The 24,024-nt window shown below is 47.3% G+C and overlaps 1 protein-coding gene and 1 long non-coding RNA gene across 2 annotated transcripts in view; one reads left to right on the top strand and one right to left on the bottom strand.

The window, feature by feature from the left end:
- MGMT (O-6-methylguanine-DNA methyltransferase) overlaps window positions 1-21,595 on the bottom strand; it is a 278,524-nt gene extending 256,929 nt beyond the window's left edge. Inside the window, exon 1 of the mRNA XM_032282008.1 lies at window positions 21,493-21,595. Coding sequence (XP_032137899.1) covers window positions 21,493-21,573 — 81 coding nt within the window. The 5' untranslated portion in view covers window positions 21,574-21,595. The remainder of the gene's footprint in view (window positions 1-21,492) is intronic.
- A 299-nt stretch (window positions 21,596-21,894) lies between these two features.
- On the top strand, window positions 21,895-23,379 carry LOC116554139. Its single transcript, XR_004270071.1, has 2 exons — window positions 21,895-21,998; window positions 22,639-23,379. It is a non-coding gene; the product is annotated as an uncharacterized LOC116554139 (long non-coding RNA).
- The last annotated feature ends 645 nt before the right edge of the window (window positions 23,380-24,024 follow it).

The raw sequence follows: 24,024 nt of genomic DNA, 5'->3' as shown, positions 1-24,024 counted from the left end.
GCAGAGAAATACAACCCACAATCAGGAGAAAATATATACACACACACTTATATGGTTAGCAGTGTATAAAAAAAATGAAAACATAGGCCACAAACTGGGAGAAGATAATTGCAGCCCGTATACCTGATGAAGGATTAGAATCCATATTATATAAAATAATCCTATAAATCATTAAGAAAAAGAAATCCCAACAGAAATACAGGCAGAAAGGCTATGAGCAGACATTTCATATATGGTGTACATATTTATGTGTATGTATAGTGTATACACATATATACATTATATACACTATACATATGTATAATACATGCATTATACATGCATAATATATTATACATATACACATATATACGTGTACATATGTAAAATATACATATTATGTATATTATATATAATATTTACATAATTATATACAACATATGTAATATATACAATATACACATAATGTGCATATGTGTTATACATACATATGATACATAATGTGTATATATACAATTTTTTGTTTCCCTCCTGGAGGGAAGAAAAGAAAAAAACAAAATTCAGAGAACCAGAAGAGAAGGAACCTTCCTTTCTACCAAAAGTGCATAGCAAGCTTCATGTTTGGTAAATGTATATATTATACACACACACATTCCTATTCTTTAAAACATGTAATCCAAAACTTTGCAAGTTTCATGTTTGGTAAATATAATGTATATATTATACACACACACACACACACATTCCTATTCTTTAAAACATGTAATCCAAAACTTTGCAAGTAAACCCATTTTCTCCTTTACTTCCCAGCAACCCCAGAGACGTGGCGTCAGTGGAACAATTTTGGCCTTTACAGAACCAGAATTCTACTTGAAAACTAACCATTCCTCTGAGAAGCCACCTGCAACCACAGCAACCGGCATGACCACTTCCATTCCTCATGCTCACGTGGACACCTGTGAGAGCACGGGCAAACCAGCCAAGCCATCTGCAGGTCCCCATACACTTATGCAGAGCACCTACTTATTCTTTGCCAAGAGAGGGCATGGCTGCAGGAAAAGTGTCATCTCAACAAGCAGGCTAATGCTGGGTGCTTTATACCAGCTATCCAAGTAGCCCAGGACAAAAGACAGCCCTAGGTGATTCATTTTTCAAATGCAGAGCTGCACAGAGCTCTCCAGGCTGCCCAGGTAGACAGCCACACGAAGGTTTAACACTATCAGCACGATTACATTTGACTGATTAAAGTCCTGCCTGCCAGAGGCATTAACTGTGGTGTTGTGTGAGTTCAGGCAGGAAAGAATACACTCTTCTGTCTGGTCTCATTTTCAACAACATGAAAATGCTGAAATGACAGACCTCAGTGGACAACATTTCTAGTGATGACACACACTTAAGCCTGCAACAATGACATGAGAAAAATAATCTCAATCAAAGATGCCCTTTGTTTACTTCGCCTTCCCAATCTTGGGTCCCCCTCCATATAAAGTTCGAACAGTCCTTCTTTGGAGCAAAAATGCAAATAAAATGTTTTGTGTTTCTTAACAGAAAGTCAATTTTGCCAAACACCTGTGATCTGGGATTCACCTGTGAATTTCTCAAACAGTACAGGGAAAGACTAAGTATGAGCTGAACGACCAGCAGGCATACAGAAAATACAATAAATGGTTGGGCACAGTGGCTTACACCTGTAATCGCAGCACTTCGGGAGGCCGGGGTGGGTGGATCACCTAAGGTCCGGAGTTCAAGACCAGCCTGGCCAACATGGCGAAACCCCATCTCTACTAAAACTACAAAAAATTAACCACGCTTGGTTAATTTTTGGTGATGGGGACGTGTAATCCCAGCTACTTGGGAGGCTACAGCAGGATAATTACTTAAATCTGGGAGACAGAGGTTGCAGTGAGCCAAGATTGTACCACTGCACTCCAGCCTGAGCAACAGAGCAAGACGCTGTCTCAAAAGAAAAACAGTCACACCTTGACTTGGTAAATTATACCTGAATTTATAAGGTAAATTAGTTTTCTTCTTTAACTCTGTTTCTGTGAGAAAAAAATTAAAAGGGCTATCTACCTATATCAAGTCTAACAAGGAAGATGAACTTAAATTAAGTCTTCTCGAAAATTACTGTTCTTTGAATTCCTATTTCTGTGAGGGCCAGAATACACAGACTTAAACATGCCTAGAAAGTAGTCAGTGAAGCTTTTCACCCACTTCAGGCCAGTAAAAAGTCTGGGGTCAGGGCCAGAGAAATTTGTGTAATATGAGCAATCTCGGTCCCATAACAGTCCAGAGGGCCTCTCTTTTGTTAAACGGGTCCACTAACAACTTGGTGGGGATTCCACTTCTAGCCATGACAGAGCGGCAAGAACCACATATAACAGCTAAAACAAAGCAAAGTACAGGTTTGGTAGCCTGAAATTCTGGGAACCAGAAGTGCTTCGGATTTTAGATTTTTCTGGATTTGGGAATATCTGCAAATACTTACAGACTAAGCATGCCTAATCCAAAAATCCAAAATGCACCAATAAATATTTCCTTTGGGCTTTAAGCATGTTAGTGATCAAAAATTTTCAGATTCTGTAGCAGCTCAGATTTTGAATTAGGGGTACTCAACTTTTATTATTTTTTTAATTGCATTTTAGGTTTTGGGGTACATGTGAACATGCAAGATTGTTGCATAGGTACACACATGGCAGTGTGATTTGCTGCCTTCCTCCCCTTCACCTGTATCTGGCATTTCTCCCCATGCTCTCTCTCCCCAACTCCCCACCCCCATTGTCCCTCCCCTATTTCCCCCCAACAGACCCCAGTGTGTGATGCTACCCTCTGTGTCCATGAGTTCTCATTGTTCTACACCCACCTATGAGTCAGAACATGCAGTGTTTGATTTTCTGTTCTTGTGTCAGTTTGCTGAGAATGATGGTTTCCAGGTTCATCCACGTCCCTACAAAGGACACGAACTCATCATTAATGGCTGCACAGTATTCCATGGTGTATATGTGCCACATTTTCCCTGTCCAGTCTATCATCGATGGGCATTTGGGTTCATTCCAGGTCTTTGCTATTGTAAACAGTGCTGTAATGAACATTCGTGTGCACATGCCCTTATAGTAGAACCATTTATAATCCTTTGGGTATATACCCAGTAATGGGATTGCTGGGTCAAATGGAATTTCTATTTCTAGGTCCTTGAGGAATCGCCACACTGTCTTCCACAATGGTTGAACTAATTTACACTCCCAACAACAGTGTAAAAGTGTTCCTATTTCTCCACATTCTCTGCAGCATCTGTTGTCTCCATATTTTTTAATGATCGCCATTCTAACTGGCATGAGGTGGTATCTCAATGTAGTTTTTAGAGAAATGCAAATCAACTTTCATATAAAACAACGGTCCTCAGAACAAGGACAGCAGCAGCCAAGGGCTGTGCTCCCCAAGGAAAGGGAAGCAAAGTTGAGTCAGCCGCCCAGGGAATGGCTGGTGCAGCCTCCCAGGCTGCCTGGAGGAGGCTCTGAGCCAAAACCAGTGGGTGGTCTCACCAAAGTGGGGAAAGAGATCAGAATTCAAAAAGAACAAAACACCTGGAATCTTCAGGGTGGAGTACCAGGGAGGAAGGGCCTACTCAGAGAACACTCTGGGCATCTCCAGGAGAGCCCCTGTGGTTTCTGCCTATCTACTGAGACACTGCTTGAGAAGGAACTCCCTGAGGTCAAAGAAAGGTCCCACAAGTAGGAGGCCAAATAATGCCTGAGCACAGACAGAGCTGGGAATATTCCATGTTCTCACCAGCCAGTGTGCAAAGATCTCCTAACACAGCAATTCATCAGGTGAAAACTCAGAGCTGCCTTATTTCATACACATAGATTTAATACACACACACAAACACATGTACACATACACACACCCTTACAAAACAAAGATGCTGCCTAAACAGTACGACTAAACTATCCCTGGACTATAACCTGGACTTGCCGTAACAAAGTGTTTTTAAAAAGCATGCCTTGAAAGGATACAAATGATTTCGAGAAACTCAACCTGCACCAGAACAAAGTCCAAAGCTGTTTTTTAAAAGACAACATAATCTAGCGCTCAACAACAAAACTCTGAATGTCTAGGATCCCATTTAAAACACATGCACACACATAAGAAGTAGAGAAATATAACCCACAATCAGGAGAAAAATCATTCAACAGAACCAAGGCGAAAAAAGTAGAGATGATTAAAACAAGGGGACCATGGGCCATGGGCCATGAAAACAGTTCTTATAAATGCGCTCCATATTCGAGAAGAGAGAAGGAAACCTGCACATGACATGAAAAATAGAAGATATTTTAAATGGCCCTTGGAGCGTATAGAGATGTGAAACGCATATCTAAAGTAAAAAAATACAACCAATATGATGTACACATTAGAGGCAGCAGAAGGAAAAAACAGCAACAATGAGAAAATAACATTTTCAAACTAGCAGGGCACAGAAACAGAAAAAGGCCGAGGGAAATGAGCAGGACTCGGGGAAAAAAACACAGAAACACAAAAAGACTGAGGAAAATGAGCAGGGCTCCAATTGCACGTGTGCTGCACTGCTTAAGCAGAACCCCAGAAAAAAGGGAGGAAGGAAAAATATCTGAAGAAATACTCAGTGACATTTCCTCAAATCTGATGAAAAATCTATATGAGGTAAAACAAGGTTAAACGTCCCTTATCCAAAATGCTCCAAAACCTGTGTACCAGCATGATGCCACAAGTGGAAAATTCCACACCTGACCACGTATGACAGGTTCCAGTTGAAACACAGTCAAAGCTTTGTAACGTGCACAAAATTATTTAAAATATTGCATAAAATCTCCTGCAGGATATATATGAAACAAAAATGAATTCCATGTTTAAACTTGGGTCATGTCCCCAAGATATCTCATACACACACACACACACACACACACACACACGCACGCACGCACGCTCGCGCTCTCTCTCTCTCTCTCTCTCTCTCCTTCTCTCTCTCTCTCATAAAAACAAATAATCAAATAGCTGAAAACAAGAGACAAAGAGAAAACCTTAAAGTGGCCAGAGGTGCAAAAATGCCAGATTACATACAGAGGGACAAATTTAAGAATGACGGCAAACTGATCTTCAGAAATTATGCAAGGCAAAATACAATGGAACAACATTTTTAAAAAGGAGGAAAAAAGGTCAACCTAGAATTCTATAAGCAACACAACATCTTTTCAAGACTGCAGGTGAGATAAAGGTTTTCCATCAAAAAACAAAAACAAATGCGTGACAATTCAGATACCAGCAGACCCGCATTTTTTGACAGTACAAATTTTCAGGTATAAAAAAAATGATACCCAGTGGAAACTAGGATCTACACAAAGGAATGAGGATTTCAAGAAACAGCAAATACACAAATAAATGTAAATTCTGGGTTTTTAAAATCTCTTTAAAAGGTAACTGACTGCCCAACATAAAAATGGCAACACTATATTTTCCAGTATATTACATATGTAGCAATAATGCAACAAAAAAGGGGATGAGAAAAATTGAAGCATACTTTTGTTAAGGTGCTTATTCTGCACACGAAGTTGCATTATATTACGTGAATGCAGACTATGATAAGCATAAGCTAAGTATGTACATTACACACCCTAAAGCAACCACTAAAAAAGAAGAGAGACAGTTAATAAGCCTATAGTGTAGACAGAATTTTAAGTTAACATCATTGAAAAATATGTCCAAATGATTGAAAAGAAGTTATGGAAGATGGAGGAAGAGGAAAACAGGCCGGGCGCGGTGGCTCAAGCCTGTAATCCCAGCACTTTGGGAGGCCGAGGCGGGTGGATCACGAGGTCAAGAGATCGAGACCATCCTGGTCAACATGGTGAAACCCCGTCTCTACTAAAAATACAAAAAATCAGCTGGGCATGGTGGCGTGTGCCTGTAATCCCAGCTACTCAGGAGGCTGAGGCAGGAGAATTGCCTGAACCCAGGAGGCGGAGGTTGCGGTGAGCCGAGATCGTGCCATTGCACTCCAGCCTGGGTAACAAGAGCGAAACTCCGTCTCAAACAAAAAAAAAAAAAAAAAAAAAAAAAAAAAAAAAAAATAACAAATTGGTGGGCAACAAATGAACAGCAAGATGGTATACTTAAACCCAACCATATTAATAATTACATTAAATGTAAATGGTCTAAATGTTCCAATTGTTCAAAGATATTGTCAGATTAGATTTTTTTAAAGCAAGAGACTCAACTGTGTTGTCTACAAAAAGCACATGTTAAATGTAATGGCAAGAATAGGTTATGTGCAAAAGAATGGAGAAACAGTTACCAAGAAACACTAATCAAAAGAAAGCTGGAGTGGCTATTCTAATATTAAATAATTTCAAAACAAGAAATATTACACCAAAACTAAGGAAGGCCATTTCATAAGGGTAAAGGTTAATTCCCCATGAGGATGTTAAAATTCTAAACATGTGTGCACCTAATGAAATCACGTAGAACGGATGAAGCAAGAACCAACAGAACTGAAAGGGGTAATAAATCTTCAATTATAGCTGGAGATGACAATACTCCTAAAGATGTTTAGAATAGGGAAACAAAAAATCAATAAGGATATACAAGCCTTCAACAGCATTATCAACAAACTTTACCCAACTGACATTTAAAGAGCACTCCACCCAAAACCACTAAGTATACACTCTCTTCAAGTGTACACAAACATTCACCAAGGTAAACCATAATCTGGGACATAAAACAACTCTCAACAAATCTAGGAGGACTGAAATCATAAAAGGTATGTCCTCTGACTACAAGGTAACTCACAGATCAATAACAGAAAAATACTGGGAAAGTCACCAAATATTTTTTAAATCCCCAAATTCTTGGAAATTAAATGATGTGCTAATAAATAACCCATGGGTTAAAGAAGAAACCACAAGGGAAATTGAAAAATAAACCACTCTGAATCAAATGAAAACACAACATGTCTGCCTGTGAGCACATCCACAGCAGTGCTTAGAGAGACTTCTTAGCATTAAATGTTTACATGAGAAAAGAAAGGACAGCCTAATTATCTAAGCCTCTACCGTAGGAAACTACAAAAAAGAAATCAAACTGAAAGTAAACACAAGAAAGACATAATAAACAGCAGAAATCAGTAAGAAAAAAAGAAAGAAAAATGAAGTAACAACAGTTGGTTCTCTGAAAAGAAAATGGATAAACCTCTAGCCAGACCAGTTAGCCAAAAAAGGGGACAAAGTAGAAATTACCGATACCAGGAATAAAAACAAGGACATGGCTCAAAATCCCACAGACATTAAAAGGATAGTAAAGGAATATAAAAACAACTTCAGGCCAATAAATTCAACAAACTTAGACGAAATGGTCAAATTCATTGACAAACACAAAATCCCAAAAAGTCACTCAGGAAGAAATAAATGGCCTGAGTAGCCTTATAGCTACTGAAAAGCTGAATTCACAGTTAATGTCATTTTCACAAAGAAAACTTCAAACCCAAATGGCTTCACAGGTACATCCTACAAAGCATTTAAAGAAGAGACAATGCTAATAGCACACAATCTAATCCAAAATGTAGAAGAGGCCTTTCATGAGTGCAGAATTTCCCTCTTAACAAAGCAGACAGACACCAGGGATGCTGCCGACCAACACCACTCATGAGCACACACACAAATCCTTGAACATATCAACAAGTTAAACCCAGCAATCTATGAAAATAGAAATCCATCAAGTCCAGGTGGGCATTTAACTAGGAACACAAAATTGGCTGACTACATGGAAACCGACGAGAATGTTATCCACCATATTCACTGCAGCAAAGTGTCCCCCATCTGATAAAGGGCACCTACACAAACCTACAGCTGACCACACACCACAGTGAAAGACAACACAAAAGCCATGGTGAAGAAAACTGCGGACGCCTCCTCAAGAGCCAAGATGATGACACCAAGCTCTAGGAAGATGACAGTCAGGGCAGCAACAGGCAGGTTCACTTCAGAAAGTCCTGATGAAGCAATCAAACTTGCCAACTGTACTAAATCTTTTAACATTTTGTGAACTAATGGGAAGCGCAGCAAAGCACTTCTGCCACAAACCAGAGTGACACTGCCACCAGGAGGGCTCCGCGCGTGGCAGGGACTACTGATGAACGCAGCGACCTCATTTCAGAACAGCGTCACTAGTGTGAATGACTCACAAACTACGGTTATTCAGACTTGTATGTCTGGCGGATGTTTCCTCACCAATGAACAGTCTGCACCTGTAATTGACACAACGACACAACTGACAGTATGTGCTGCTGAAGATACATAAAATGGGAACTTCCTTTCTAAGAATGTTTCTGGAGAGATGGGGATCTTGCTGCACGGCCCAGGCTGGTCTCTAACTCCTGGCCTCAAGTGATCCTCCCACCTGCACCTCCCAAAGTGCTGGAATTACAGTCATGAGCCACTGTGCCTAGTCAGAACTTTCAAGTGATGATTAAAATTTTAGAATACTGGTACCCAGAACCATGACTTCCCAATACTGAATGACTTTTCTACGGAGAAAAGTGATGATATTAGCAAATATTATTTTTAGTACTGTATTATGAAACATCAACATTTGGAAGATCTGTGTAACACAATGAAGCAACATTTTCCACAGGGCCCATGAAAGGCGTTAGGAAGTCACTCAAAGTGCAAGGCATGCCAATGGATTTTAACTTCATGGAGAGCAAAAAATTCACAGAGGGGGTCTCGGATTGCACCTGCTACAAACCCTCAGGAAAATACCACTTGCCCAGTCCTGAGGTAGTGTCAAAGGGAAATATCCTCAATTATTTGAGAAAGCTATTAAAACACTATTCCTTTTTCCAATTACTGATCTGAGTGAGGCCAGATTCTCTTGATCTGCTTCGAGCCAAACAACATATCATAACAGACTGAATGAAGAGGCAGACAGACAGGAAGAAACATGAGGAGACAGAAGGTAGCTGTCTTCCATTCATCCAGTCGTCAAGAAGTTTTAAAAAATGGAAATTCCTCACTAGATTTTTCTTATGGAAACTATACTTTTTATTTTAAAATGTTATTTATGCAAAAATTGAATAGGCTTATTGTTGTCTAAATGAATTAATATTTTAAAATTTCTCAATGTTAATTTCTAACGGGATAAGTATTCATATACAAGTCACATAATCTCTTTGGGATCCCTCATAAGTTTTAAGTACAAAAAAGGCTCTGAGACAAAACAGTGTGAGGACCCCCAAAAGGCAGGCAAACAGAGATCCCACCCCCACCACTCCACCCCCATCCCTACCCCTGCGAAACATGGGGACGGCCCTTTAGGGACCTAATCTCGCCATCCACAAATGTGAGAATGGAGAAACACATGCGTGTCCTTCATCGAAGGAGGAACATAAGGGTCCTTGTCTGCCCTTATAGGAAAATACTCATTCTCCCTTTCTTCATAAAAGCTTTCCACCAACTCCACTCTGCCACCATCACTCACACAAACTTTTCCACCAAAGCGTAATTTATTCTCTCTGGGAGATATTCTCATAAGGATCCACTCAAGAACGTTTCACTACTTTAGCTTAAAGTTGGAAAAAACAAGCAGAATACTTTGGCACAACAAGTCAGTGTATGACTACAATTCCATATGAAAACATTTAAAATACATTCGATTTTTGGTCAAGATGAAAGACAAAAAAAAAAAAAAAAAAAATCAACCAATCTATTCTAATTGGGTTCCCATGGTAACTGTACAATTGGGTTTTTCAATATAACATCCCCAAGGCCCAATGCACACTTGTAAAATATACTTCCAACAGCCTGAATTGTTTTTACATTACAGCACTCCCAGGAAGATCAATTATTATACGTCCCCACCCTAACTGTTCGTGGCAAGAGATGTTAATACTATTTGCCATATTAACATAACTCATGTAAGGAACACTACATATCACAATAATTATATAAAACTAATCATACACTTCAGATTCATCAAGCATGTTCGGGGTAATAAACCAATACAAGTGCTGTCACAGAACCATGTTTATGAAATGTAAGAAATCACACCCAACTACAGACCAAACCGTTATGCCTCTCATTGATTTCAAGGATAAACAGAATCAATCATTAATAATTACATTTTAAGATGACCCTCAAGGTTAATCATATTCTTAGAGACTCGGTATGGAACTGAACAACAGACACAGCTGCGCTAATAAATAAATAAAAGATAAGAATTCAAATCCACACTTTAAATATTAAGAGCACTAGAGAAATCACAGCACATGCCCTAAGCCAGGACTCCAGCTTCAGCTGTACTCACCACAGCATCCTCTCCCTGCACAGTGGGGCCCCCCAAAGCCCGATTCCAGGGGCACAGCGCCAGCCTGCACAGCAAGGGCACAGCCAGCCAGAAGTGGGGGCAGAGCCAGAGCTCAGGAATGACAAGATCCATCAGGAAAAAGCTGGCAATTTGAGTTTCCTTTGCAACAATCATAAAACCCCTATGAACTTTATACATTTTGCAGTTCCACAACCCACAACACACATTGGTGAGTCAGAAGTAACTTTAACCTTTTCTATCTACCTTTCCTATGCCCTCCCCCTCAGTAGCCACATAAACCAATTTGGCCAGTGGGGCTTTCAGCAAGAAATGTCTTGCAAGGTCCCCAAATCAACAGAGACCTCCAAACAGACTCAGAGAGCTATCTTAGCCTGAAAAGCAGCGAACAGTATGGGTCTGAGAGCTCTAGCCGGTGTCTAACCGGATGACCACATGCTGTCCCTTGAACCAGGCCAGATTAAAACGCGTAAAGTGACCAATCTGGAGGGGAAAAAAATCAACCAACAAAAACATCCCAGTGAACCTGTAGAGACTGATTAAAGAAACCTGGTCACGTGGCATTTGAGCTGGTCTCTCCTTCCCATCAGGCTGTGGGTTCCTCTGCCGCTTACCAGAGCATGCCCACCCAGGCCCAGACAGCACCAGGCCTTTCCATGGTCCGCCAGCCTCCAGGGTCTCCTGTCTTGCCTGCCATACCCTTTCTGGTGAGGCTTCCTTTTCTGGCTTGCAGACAGCCACCCCCTTGCTGTGTCCTCACACAGGGCAGGAGGGAGAGGTCCTTCCTTTCTCTTCTAAGAAAACAGATCCTTTCTTTTTCTGCTAAGGCCACCAATCCCAGCAGCCTAAGGACCACACTCCTGTGACTCAGCCTCAATTTCCTCCTAAAGGTCCTGTCTCCAAATACAGCCAAATTGGAGGTCAGGACTTCAGCCTGTGAATCTTGGGGACCCAGTTCAGTCCACAGCACCCTGTGTCCAGCATGCTCTGCTGGGCCTTCTAGCAAGTAGAAGCCACACTCCAGGCCTTGGAGAGCATCCAATCCAGCTTCCCCCCCATCAAGAGATGGAAATGATATAAGTAAAGTAGAAAAGAGTGACATGTGAAGGGCCCCTGAGAGGGAGAGATCATGGGGGCTGAAGTAGCTTCTGGAAGAGTGGGGAGGATTCAAAGAGAGAGCAGCAGAGCACGTCTGTGTGGGGGTCAGGTCAGAAGAGGTTCCCTGAGGATAGAGCAGAGGCAGCTCTGGGAAGAGAGGGACATGGGTCCCCCACTCACCCAGCCTCAGGGCAGAGCACAGATGCAGAGACCCAAGACAGAGGCCCAAACGCAGGAGGCCAGCACTGCCAGGGTCCCCTGAACCCGCAGACTTGCAGGGCCTGTGAGAGCAGTCCACAGGCGGGAAGGCTGCAAGGACCACGCGGCTGGCTCTCACCCTGTCTGCGCCAGTGCCCAGCTCAAAACCATTTCTGGTCCTCACTAAGTCACTCAGTCTGGGGTGGGCTTAACATTTCCAGAAGCTTCCCAGGCGCTGCAAGGATAGAAGAGAGAGGCGGTGTGGGTGTGCAGGGGACCCTGAGTTGGGAGGGTCCCTGACCCCTTGTGGCAGGATGCATGGGACAGTAGCCCCTCCAGCCAGCCGTGCAGCCCCAACGTGGCCTTCGTCCCAGAGCTGACTTTCCTACCTGGCCACTCCCAGCAGCCTGACAATGGGTCTCAGCGTCCTGACTCACACCAGCTAAACCAGGGTAGTGTGAGCACCCAGGAACCCCAACAGACCACGGAGCCAGCAGGGCCCCAGGCAGCGCTTCCCCAGGAGCTGCAGGATTCTGGGAACTCAGGACACCCCTGGAGACCAGGAGCTGCTTCTCCCCCACTTCTCCCCAACCAGCACACAAGCCTTCCATCTTTCTAAGAAGCCATCTGCTACAACTGCCCTGACCTCACAGCTGGGGGAGAAGCGTCTCATGCCCAAAGAAGGAAAGTCTTACTAGCAAAAGATCCCCACACCCAGAAGAGAAAAATGACTGAGGAAGTGACAGCCATGACCCCGGAGGCTTTCTGGAGTGAAAAACAATCCAGAAAATGCAACAGGACAGCAGGGGCCACGTCCAGCTAAAGGGAAATGACCCAGGCTCTGGGAGATGTTCTAATTACACCTACGGCAAAATACAACAGGAAGGCTTGCAAGCCCATGCTTCCGGAGAACAAACAAAAAAAAACAAAGAAAATTAAACGACTGCTTCTGCCTCAAGGCCCAGGTGGACTCAAGCTAGTGGCAAAGTGACAGCAGTGATGCCCAGGAGGACCTTGGAAGGAGAGCTGGAGGGAGGCGGGGGCCAGCCGCCCCAGTCGGCCTGGGATAACCCCATCTTAGCACTGAAAGTCCTGCCGCCTGGCAAATGGTTGGTCACCCAGGAGCATGGTCACAGGTCGTGGCTCTCCAAGAGCCTGTCCTCTTGCTGCACAGACGACGACCACGGGTGGTGTACTGTGGCCAAGAGGGTGGAGAACACTGAACCTACCTTCAGAACCTGTGCATTCCTGCTGAGGAACGGTTCTTCCTTATTTCGGAAGAGGCACCATGGAAGCGGCCTCCCCAGCAACCTCCTGTGTCCCGGTGGGAAGCCCCTCCGTGCCCACGTGGCCCGCCCCTCGGGCTGGCCTGGGCTGGAGAGTGATGGCCGGCAGAGGCACAGGGAGTGTGCTGATCAGCCCACACCCAACACCACCGCAGCATCCATCTGACTCGACAGCTTAATCTGATGATAACACAATGCTGACAGAAACGAATTTTTCTGCACAATAAAGAATAGCACACATGGGCTTTTCTTGGGATAGCTAGCTAAATTCAGTCACTTTTAGAAATATATCATTCCTTTTCTATGCCCATTATTCTGGGAACTTCCACTTGAGCGTTAAGGCCTCACTAACAAGAGCCACCACATCCGCCATGCCGTCTCCCACGCCCCGGGCAGGGTGCAGCACACACCTTCTCCTCTGATGCCCGTCGCCCAGACACACACAGCCCAGCCCTGCCGGCGTGACTTTAGGCCACAACTGCAGGAGGCTGAGACCCCGGCTTTAACACTCCGAGAGTCCACCCGGGCCCGTAACAGCGGCCTCAACGCCCTGTAACCCCTCCAGGACTGCCCACCTATGCTGCCCACACAGCGACCTGCAGCCACCCACGCCCCGCCACTCACTCCTCCCCCGGAGCCTCCTCCCCAGACCTTCAGTGTGGCTGCCACCTCTCACTGTTCCAACCTCCACTCAGCAGTCACTTTCGTACAGAAGCCTTCTTCAACCACTTACCAAGGCCCCCAACGATGGCAAAGCTCTTCACCTCATCCCGTCTGGCCAGCCCTCACCAGCACCTACAAAATGTGTGTGTGTGACAAGCACATCTCCCCACCACAGAGGGAGCCCCTTGAAGACAAGGCCCCTGCGAACCCCGGCCCTGGAGGAAGCCCAGCCACCCTTGTGAATCTCTGCTGCCCAGGGCACACTCACCCACACCAGCCCATGAAATGCGTCACGGTGTTTAAGGAAACTCAGCCCCAGCATACACTATTCCCAATTTACCTTCTGATGTGACTGTACTCCTAACACCTGATAGTTTAGTTTTTAAAATTCCATGACTCCTGCAGAACATATGGGTTAACCCCGACAGGGCCAGGCTGGGGTAGGAGCACTGGTACGGAGCCTGGGTCTGCCAGTACCAAACCTGGGTCCGCCGGTACTGAGCCTGGGTCTGCCAGTACTGAGCCTTGGTCCGCCGGTACTGAGCCTGGGTCCACTGCTGCCATCCCCACCTGAACATGCTGCACCCGAGCAATCTCTTGCCTCAGAACCCAGATGCCAGGCAGGGCAGAGGTGTTTACCCTCCCAAAGCTAGCTGCTTTTCTCTGGCTTCCCTCACACAAAAAGCAGATATACCAAGGCTTTCCTCTTTCTAAATAAGAAAAGTAATTCTAAACTGAGTCACTCATAACCACACTCTCCGACTCCCACCTGCTCTGCTCTACCAGAAGCCACTAGGGCTGACCCCAGCTATATCTCCTGGAACTGTCCCCGCCCTGCCAGGCCTGCTGCCACCAATCTCCCTCTTCTCCGTCATGCAGCTCCCTGTCAGCCACGTGACCTTCTACGGGAGGCACTGACAGCCTGGTGTCCCCCCTCACCAGGCTCCCAAGCCCCTCACCAAGCACAGCATTTGGGCTCCCAAGGCTCTGGCCCTGCCAGCTGGCTCTGCCTTCCAGTCCAGCCCCACATGCCTGCCAGACCCTGCTCAAACAGAACTATGGCCAGGTCTCCAAATGCACCCACAGTCCCACTGCTCTGCTCACAATGCCCAGCCCTTGGGCCACATGGAGAAAACTGACCGGCAGCCCCAGTCCCGCAAACGTTTCAGAGGGAATCAGGCCCGGCTCCCTGGCCTGAAGGGACATGCTGGCGTGTGCACAGTCTCAGGATATGGCTGGCTCTCTGCATGCTCCCATCTTTCCTCTGGCCCCACCGCCCTGGGCTCTCCACTGTCTAGTGGGGTGTGGGGTAGGCTTGAACGATGACACACAGACACACACAAGGATGGCTTTGCCATCTCCTGGTCCTCACTGCACCCAGCCTTGGCTACGGCTGTCTGCCTGCCTTGGTGGGTTCCCAGAGCCTTCAGGCAGGAGTGCACTTGGGCACACTGCTTTCCCCACAATGCTAAAGACAACACTTGGTCACGATGATGTTCAGAAAACTTTAGCTACGTAAACAGGCATGCCCTGTCTTGCACCTTAATGGACTTCTAACAGTTTCTCAGGCTCATCACGGCAAAAATGGCACAAATGGCTACTAGCCTGCGCTTAGTTAACAAATAAATCTGGGTTGAAAACAAAACTCTACCTCTATCCCAGGAGACCTGTGCAAGTCACTCAAACTCTGAGGCCTGGGTTCCCCATATGCAAAACAAAGATACTCACAGCGTCTCCTCCTTCACGGTGACCGTGAGCATTTCCTAAGCTGGTCTGCACAAGGCAACAAGCACAGCATGCCCTGAATAACTACCAGGGTGAGCTGGGCCATGGCATGAAATTAAGGAGACACCCAAAATAAAAATAAGATCCATTTCCACAAACGCACAAAATACTGCAGACTTTCTATTTTTGACCAAGCTTACCCAGTGGACCTGCGTTACCCCTTAGTGCTGTGGTCGGAATGGCTGTCACACATGGGAAAATACTGTCACATGCTGGTGTCACTGCTGGTTCCTGGCCACTGCCATCGTGTCGGATCCTGTGTCAGTCCTTTGGGAAGTTCTTTCACTTGAACCGACTATTAATGTCAAGGCTCCCAGACAGTGTCTCGGGCTGTCAGCAACTGCCAAGTGCCCCTAGGAGCATGCTCAAAGCCCACCTGCCTGCTCTAGGCCAGCGTGGCACACCTGAACCTTCAGAACGCTGCCCGCTGGGCAGAGCATCGGGAGGCTGGGCAATCCTGCAGCACTCGATAATGTCTACTGCGAGAAAGCAGAAACAGGTGGCAGGGCCGGCAGCCTCCTTACAGACATAAGGATTTCAGAGACCTAGCAAATGGATAGGGAACCACCTTCTGCTCCACGCACGCAAAGCTCTGTGACCTTCTGGAACCTCAGACACACCAGAGGTGACAACTGTGGCCAAGTGACCGGGACCTCTAGTCTTGCCTCCACCAAAAACGGAGCGACTCTGCATCCACAAACACTAACTGCCTTCACTCAGGCCTCCCTGGTGCCAGGCCTCTTTCTGGATGGGAGCTGTGCTGGTCCTACTTTCAGAGAAACCTGGCCTTGGGAGGTTATGGAGCTCTGCTCAAGGGCACAGGACTGTAGCTCGTGGGCTCAGGTCCAAACGGAAGCCGGTCTGTTCCCCGAAGGTGCACATGTCCCCGGGGAGGGCTCAGGTGTGTGCAGACCTGCTGAAGACAGATTCGGATTGGACTGAAGGGAAATGAGGGCTCGAAATGGTTCATCCCCATCTTCTCATTTCACCCTTCCATGAGACTCAGCTCCAAATTAAAATTTCTACCCATGGAGTGCTTTTTACCTTTTAAAAATATGGATTTATTGTCTCACGTGCTTTTACGTAACCCGGTAGACAGAATAAGCATGATCGTCCGCACCCAAAAGATGAGGAGGTACCCGGAGGGCTAAGAGCTGCCCAGGGTGACCCAGCTGGGAAACCGCTTCGCTCCCACACACGACTCTGGCACTTCCCGTAGAAAAGCTCCATTGAGTGTCACAGACTGGATTCAGCTGTGCCCTGAAAGTTAACCCTCACCTGAGACCAGGAAAATGCTTTGACCCAAAGGGAGATGCAGACAAGACAAGCCTCTCAAAAGGAAAAAGGCAGTGAAATGTGACACGGCTGTCCTGTTCATGCTTCACATTTGTTTGTAAAATGAATGCCAAAGTTCTGGTAACATCTGCATCTTTTGCCATAACAACAAACCAAAAACTTGAATGCTATGATAACATGTTGGGCTTGCATTTCGATGAGATTCACGTCTCTCAAGAGTTACAAAACCATACTCAGACCCATATGCACAGACAACCTGCAGCAATGCCAGCTGCCAATGGACCCATCTGGAAGGGGGACTCGGAGCTTGCCTGGGCTGAAGAGCGCTACTTCCCAGACGATCCTAAGGCCTCCCCTAGAGGGGTTCAAGCATTAGGATCTGCCACAATCCCCTGGCATCCCCAGTTTCTGATCCCGTAGGTCTGTCACGGGGCCCTGTCATCAGCAGACCTCTAGCCTGCATCCTCAGTAATTCTGACACAGAGGACCCAGGCCACCCTCAGAGAGATGTTCCTCCGCTGTGGCTTGTGAAGATCCCGCTTTACAGAGAGCAGCAGGTTCAAGGGGCTGTGACTCGTTAGGCCTTGCTGGAACCGCATTCTGGTGGTGGTTCTTACCCCCACGCGAGCAGGAAGGACACCTCAACACGAGAGCCCTGGCTGCCCACCAGAGGCCTTTTGGTTGGGGAGTAAAATGTAGCTAAAAGTTTAAAAACAAAGGAGAACTAACTAGCAGCTGTTCATTACATTTCAACATATAATGCCCCTTCTCAGCCCTGAGACTCACTCACTCTCTTCACCCACCTAACTATCTCTGAACATCCCGTGCCAGAACTGCCTGATCTGTCACTATGGTAAGAGTTTTCTAAACCTCTATGTATAGGACTCAATTTGTCAGTAAAAACTGCCACCCGTGCTGTGCTTGCAGAAAAATGTCCATAAAGGCATTACTGCGACTGGCAGATCGATGTCTATAATAAAAACAAATAGATTTAACAAGTGCCTGCTTTTACCAGCCACGCCATTGGTGGACTATCTATTCGGTGCCCCCCGCCCAGAGTTCTGGGAATGGGCAACAGGGCTGGAGTGGGAGGCTCTGCTGGCTTCACAAGTGTCACAGGTAGGAAATTAACAAGAAACTTTTAAGTGGCGGAGAGTGAACACACCAGGCATTTACTGCGCCCGCCATCCCTTTCGTGGTTACACACACTACAACTGATTTAACAACCAGAAGAAAATGTTTCTGTAGAATTTTTAACTGGTTTTATAAGAGCTACCTCACACACCAAATGAGTGGACTCTAGGTGGGGTGAAGCGGACACAAGGCCTCCTTGGAGAACCCTGCTCTGCTGCTGAGCCGCTGATTTAACTGGAAACAACTGTGGTGTCAAAAACAAGCTTCACTGTTCTCAGCATCTGCGTCGGGAACCCCAGGGCAGCCTATCCAGGTGTTCGGCTGGAGGAGCCACGGGAGCGTGGGCTGCTGCAGACTGGTTTCACTGCCGGGCCCCGAGCACCGTGGCAGGACTCAGTGATCTCTTTACAGATGAACCACACCTGCCAAAGCCACTCTGATGCTTCAAAGATGAACAAAAGTCACAAAAATGATTTCTTCCTCTTCATGAATAAATCACTTTAATAGTTCTATGAAGGAGTAAGTCATTCATTACATTCCATACTATATTCATTAATTATATAATTTTCCCCAAACTACGCAGCCCTCCTATACAAGCTATACTATTTTTCTAAGTCAAAAGAAAATTAGACTGTTTCCACTAACCAGCAGATATGCAGCAGTTAATGAAAAGCCACAGAACACACATCTTGCAATATTTGGTCCACAACACAAGGCCTCCAACTTCTACCTGCCTCCACCCAAGACAGGCCTGCAGAGCTAACAGGGCGGGTCAACAAAACCCTCATGTCAACCAAGGGCCCTCCTGCTTAGCTCAAACCTCCTCCCCTCCCAGATCAACCCTTTCACTTCAAACCAAGAGTGGGGCGTACAGCTGGCTTGTGCATCAGGAGTGTCCATAAAAAGGCTGAGCACGGGCAATCCATGGTCACGTGATGGTTTGTGTCTCTGATTTTAAAACCTTCAGGTTTGGTTTTAATAATATTCTGCCAGACCAGGCATGGTGGCTCACACCTATAATCCCAGCAATTTGGGAGGCCTAGGAGGGAAGATTGCTTCAGTCCAGGAGTTCGAGACTACTCCAGGCAACCCAGGGACACACTGCCTCCACACACAAAAATTTAGCCAGGTGTGGTGGCACACACCTGTAGTCCCAGCCACTTGGGAGGTCAAAGTGGGAGGTTCGCTGGAGCCCACGAGTTTGAGGCTGCAGTGAGCTATGGTCTCACCACTGTACTCCAGCCTGAGCAACAGAGCAACACCTTGCCTCTAAAAATAATAATATTGTTGAATAAGACCCCAGCTCTTTCAGAAAGTAGCTATATCAAAAGCTGCCTGTCCCAGGAAAGAGAGGGTCAGGAAGGATGGTAGCAACAGCCCAGGAGCTGAATGAGCACAGGGCCCCTCAGGGTCTGGGAGGCTCAGTGTGTCCCCTGGAGGGACTAGAGTCCCAGAAGGAAGTGAAAAGCCTCAGGGAAACTGGGTCTGGACAAGGAACTTTATGCTGGGGCAAGGGGGTCAGAATAAAGCGTGAAAACAAAAAGAATAATGTTAAAGAAAAAGATATGCAGAAAAATTCAGCTCTGCCTCCCGTTTTTTTCTATCAAAGAGAATATACTATAAATCGAAAAGGGCATTAACACCAAAAAACCTGGATGTTCAAATCACTGGCTCCTAAGTGTACGTCCTCTGCAAAATAGGAAAAACAAGACAATTTAGTACATTTATTTTATTATAAAATATTGAAAGAGTCGGGGTTTTGGTGTCCTAAGAAAGGGAGGGAAGAGGACTGAAGAACAAACTCCAAGGGGGACAGGGGGAAGGCAAGTTCTTCTTCAGGCCTCGCCCTGCGCCCTTCCTCCCTGCAGAAGAACAGAAGAGGCCGTGACTGAGACACCTGTGAAGGAATACCAACCTCACCTGGGATGGGAAGGCCCAGGTGATATCAAAGAAAGACCTCAGCAGACAGCCCTTGCCTTCTCTACCAGAGGAAAAGGTTGAGGAATCTGAGCAGCTGAACAACGTATAATAAGGGCACTATTTCTTTAAACCTAACTAACAGCCTTTTTAACACAGTAGCCTTTTTAAAGTAGCCCCTAACAGCCTTTTTAGAGGAATGCCTAATTCTATTAAACCCTTACTGTGATACAGATTTTTTTTTTTCCTTTGAGACATAGTTTCACTCACTTTGCCCAGGCTGGAGTACAATGGTGAAATCTCGGCTCACTGCAACCTCCACCTCCAGGATTCAAGTGATTCTCCTGCCTCAGCCTCCCAAGCAGCTGGGATTACAAGCGTGGACCACCACACCAGGCTAATTTTTGTATTTTTAATAGAAATGGGGTTTCATTATATGGGCCAGGCCAGTCTTGAACTCCTGACCTCAGGTGATCCACTCACCTCAGCCTCCCAAAGTGCTGGAATTACAGGTGTGAGCCACTGTCCTGGCCCAGATATATATTTTTTTAAACAAAAAGCCTATTTACATTGAAAAGTAGCTGAGTGTAGCTCTGTACTGGAGGCCTACTTCATCCCGGCCCCCGACGGTGGCAAACACTACTTCACTATTCAAATTCTCGCCTGAGAGGGAGGGCGCCCGGAAGACAGACACTGGCAGAGCAAGGCCAGCTCTCCTCTGCTACTTGCAAGCAGGCTCTGGGTCCCATCAAGTATCCTGGCCCTCTGAGTTAACGTGATGTTAACCACCAGCCAGGCTCTTGATGCGGTTTCCTCCAAAGTTTTCACACCCCCAACCCACCAAATGTGCTAAGCTTTTGGTTTTCTAGAATCTTGTTCATCTTCCTGAGTGTTTTAGCCATCTAGAGAGCCCGGAAAATAACAAAAGCATCACCTAGTCACCTGCCCAGGGACGGCGGAGATGATGGGGGAGTCTGACCTAACATACTCTACAGGTGTATATTTGATGTCTATGTAAATAACCCGTCTAATTCTCAGCTCTCCGTGCTCAACCGCTTAACATTCTGCTAACAGCTGTGGTGAACCCCTCTGGACGAAGCCACTTCCCTCTCTGATGATGGTCCCAGTAGGCAAAGGTTGCACACGTGTACAAAGTCTGCTTTCCAGGACAGAAAGCCAGCTACTCAGCTGAGGCAACTGAGAGCAACCACCCTCAGGTTTTAGGAGGTGATGAATCCAAGAGAGCGAAATACATGGTTCAGAACTCCTCTGCGGCGTTATCACCGACGTGGGAATGACGGTGCCCAGTGTGCGTGAATCTCGAACCCGCCTTGCTTACTCTAAGTGTTGATGAACACAATTAGGGTGTGATATACACAAACACCAGCCATGGTAACCAGGAGGCCCTTAGAACTTGGCCTGCAGCAGGAAGTTAATATGGGACCCTGCCCAAGTATGCTAAAGGCTTGCTGCAAGCCAAGGCCTGCGCAGGGGCTTCTGGAAGCTTCCCGCAGCAGCTAGAGGCAGGAAGAGCCCAGGGCCTGGGGCTGGCACCTGGAGGTAAGGCAGGGGCTGCCACGACCCCCGCCCCACGCGAGGCCACAGTCACTGCGGTGCAGCCTGGTCCAGGAACCCCAGGCACCGGGGAAGGCTGGGGTGGGTGGGGGTCAGGGCAGCCCCAAGCCCCGACGGCGAGGTGAGGGCGCCTGCAGGACCACTCGAGGCTGCCGCCTTCCCCAGGGAGAGCCCCGCACTGTGCCGGGAGCTAGGCGGGTCAGACACTCACCAAGTCGCAAACCGTGCGGACCGCGAGTACCTGCAAGCGCCGGGACGCAAAACGTTCTGGAAGCGCGGGCTGCCCCAGCATATCCGGGGCGCGGGGGCGGGGCCAGGGCTGAAGGGCGGAGAGGGGGCGGGGCCGGGGCACGGGGACTGAAGGCGGGGGGCGGGACCTAGAGCGGGGCGGAGCGGAGAGCCCGAGAGAAGCCTGAGAGTGAGCGGGAGCGGGGCCAGGGCTGCGGGGCGGGAACGGGGGCGGGGCCTAGGGGCACGGGGGTCGGCGGCATGGGGCGGGGTCTAGAGCGGGGCGGAGCCGAGGAGCTCAGAGCGGTAGGAAAGCGAGCAGGGGCGGGGCCAAGGCCGGGGCCGGAGCACGCGGAGTCTGCGCATGCTCAGTGCGACCGCCGGGCCTGAGCCGCTCTGCGCAGCCTCTCTGGACGCGGCCACCCTGGTCCTGGTTTCCCGCGGCGCCGGCCCCGGCCTGGGCGCCGGACCCCGATGGCCCTTCGGCTGGTACGAGCCCAGGCAGATCCTTCCCTGCTTCCGCCTTATTTTGCCAAATAGCCCGTACCTTTAGTCCGGCTCTGTGCCTCATTTTGCCAAATAGCCTGTACCTTCTCCTGTCACAGGGATAGTCCGCGGGCTTGCATGCGGCCTACCACGTGCCCGGGTGGTCCTGAAGGCGCGCGGGGTGGTAGGACGGCGCCCCCTTAGTGAGAATGCCAATCCTGCTCAGGGCGGCGGCGCTGAGCCCGGAGAGCGAGTCTCTCCCCTCCTGGGGCCTCCCCCTCCCACCCCCGGCAGGGACCCCCAGACCAGCAGAGACCCTGTAAGGGGACTGCGGAGGCAGCCTCCAGGGCCTGTGGTGCACGGTCCCGTCCAGGGGCTGCAGTCACTCACGGCCTAGACACCGCCGGGGCCTGACTCAGCTGCTGCCCTGAGAGCTCACAGAGTGCCAGGCCCTGCTTGGGGTTGTGTGGCCGTTATTAGGAGTTGAATTGTGTCCACCAGAAAAGCGATGTTGGAGTGCTGACTCCCAACATCTCACAGTGCCACCTTGTTTGGAGATGGGGACCTTATTTGGAGAGGTAACAAGTGAAAATGAGGCCATCAATTAGTGGCCCCTAATCCAGTATGCCTCGTGTCCTTATAGGCAAAAGGCCACTTGGAGAGGAGGATTGAGGGGTTGCACCTGCAAGCCGCCAGAAGCCAAAGAGGGCAGACCCTTCCCTGGAGCCTTCGGAGGGAGCAGAGGACAGACCCTTCTCTGGAACCTTCGGAGGGAGCAGGGTCCTAACCCATCTCGGTTTCAAACGCCTGGCCTCCGGAACTATGAGACAGTAGGTTTCTGTGATTTAAATCACTCATTGTGTGTCACTTGATTATGGCAGCCCTAAGCAGTGGGTACAGAAACCACTGTCCCTAAAATGATGGGTATAACCACCCTAGTGAGTAGTATCATCCCTGGAGGCTTCGGAGAGGTCACACACCCCTTAACAGATTCGAGGGTCCCACCCAAGGCCCACATGCTCTGAGCCACCATGCTAGAAGCCTTCTAGGCTCTGCTTGTTTTCTTAATGGAAAGGGATCTTCTCCTCCTGGTGTATCTTCCCTGTTGGGATTTGGCCAATGCTCATACCTTCGTATTTGTGACTTGCGGGATCCCACATATTAGTATGGGTGATAAGGGTTGTTCAGAGGAGAACTTCTGCAGGATTTGCTTTGACATGAGCCCTGGGGACAAGACAGGCTGCACCCAGATCCACTGAGGTTGCCCAGCCTAGACCGTGCCTTGGATGAGTCATGTTTTAAAAAGCTGCTTGTAGAAAATAAACTAGGCCCTGAGTATACACTCATGGTCAAATAAAGGCACTTTTTCTCCACTGAGCCTAGACACAGCCTCGGAATCCTTCTCAATCCCTTGTTCCAAGCGGCCATTCACATTTAAACTAATGTGGAAGGAGAGATGAGACATGTTTGCCTTTGGCTCTAGTCTTTTCTATTAGCCTCTTGCAACACTTCGGAAAACTTATCTGACTTCTCTATTTCTGCTTCATCCTCTGTAAAGGAGTCTTATAATAATGCACCTTATGTTTATACAGACTGTCCTTATGTGCGAGGGCATGTGTGCATAGGGAAAGTAAACCACCAGCACCACACCACACTGCTAAGAAATAATGCTATACACCTGGCCTTCTGCAGCCTGTTACTACCAGGACCCAGTTAGAACTGGGATCCTAATAGCACCAAAGGAAAATCAAGGCCAAAATTGAATCAGAGTTCCCACTGGGATTCTAGGAAGTGTGCTGTTAAGTAGTTTTGCAATTAACACATGACTCATACTTTTATCTGAATAACATTTTAATATGAATCCCTAAACTATTTATTTGTCATACTTTAAGTTCTGGGGTACATGTGCAGATTGTGCAGGTTTGTTACGTAGGTATACACGTGCCATGCTGGTGTTTTGCTGCATCCATCACCCCATCATCTACATTAAGTATTCCTCTTAATGCTATCCCTGCCCAGTCCCCCACCA

This window comes from Sapajus apella, unplaced genomic scaffold (assembly GCF_009761245.1).
Source record: "Sapajus apella isolate SASKATOON/1434 unplaced genomic scaffold, GSC_monkey_1.0 scaffold13, whole genome shotgun sequence".
Taxonomy (NCBI): Eukaryota; Metazoa; Chordata; class Mammalia; order Primates; family Cebidae; genus Sapajus; species Sapajus apella.
This window is presented reverse-complemented; position numbering and strand designations above follow the sequence as displayed.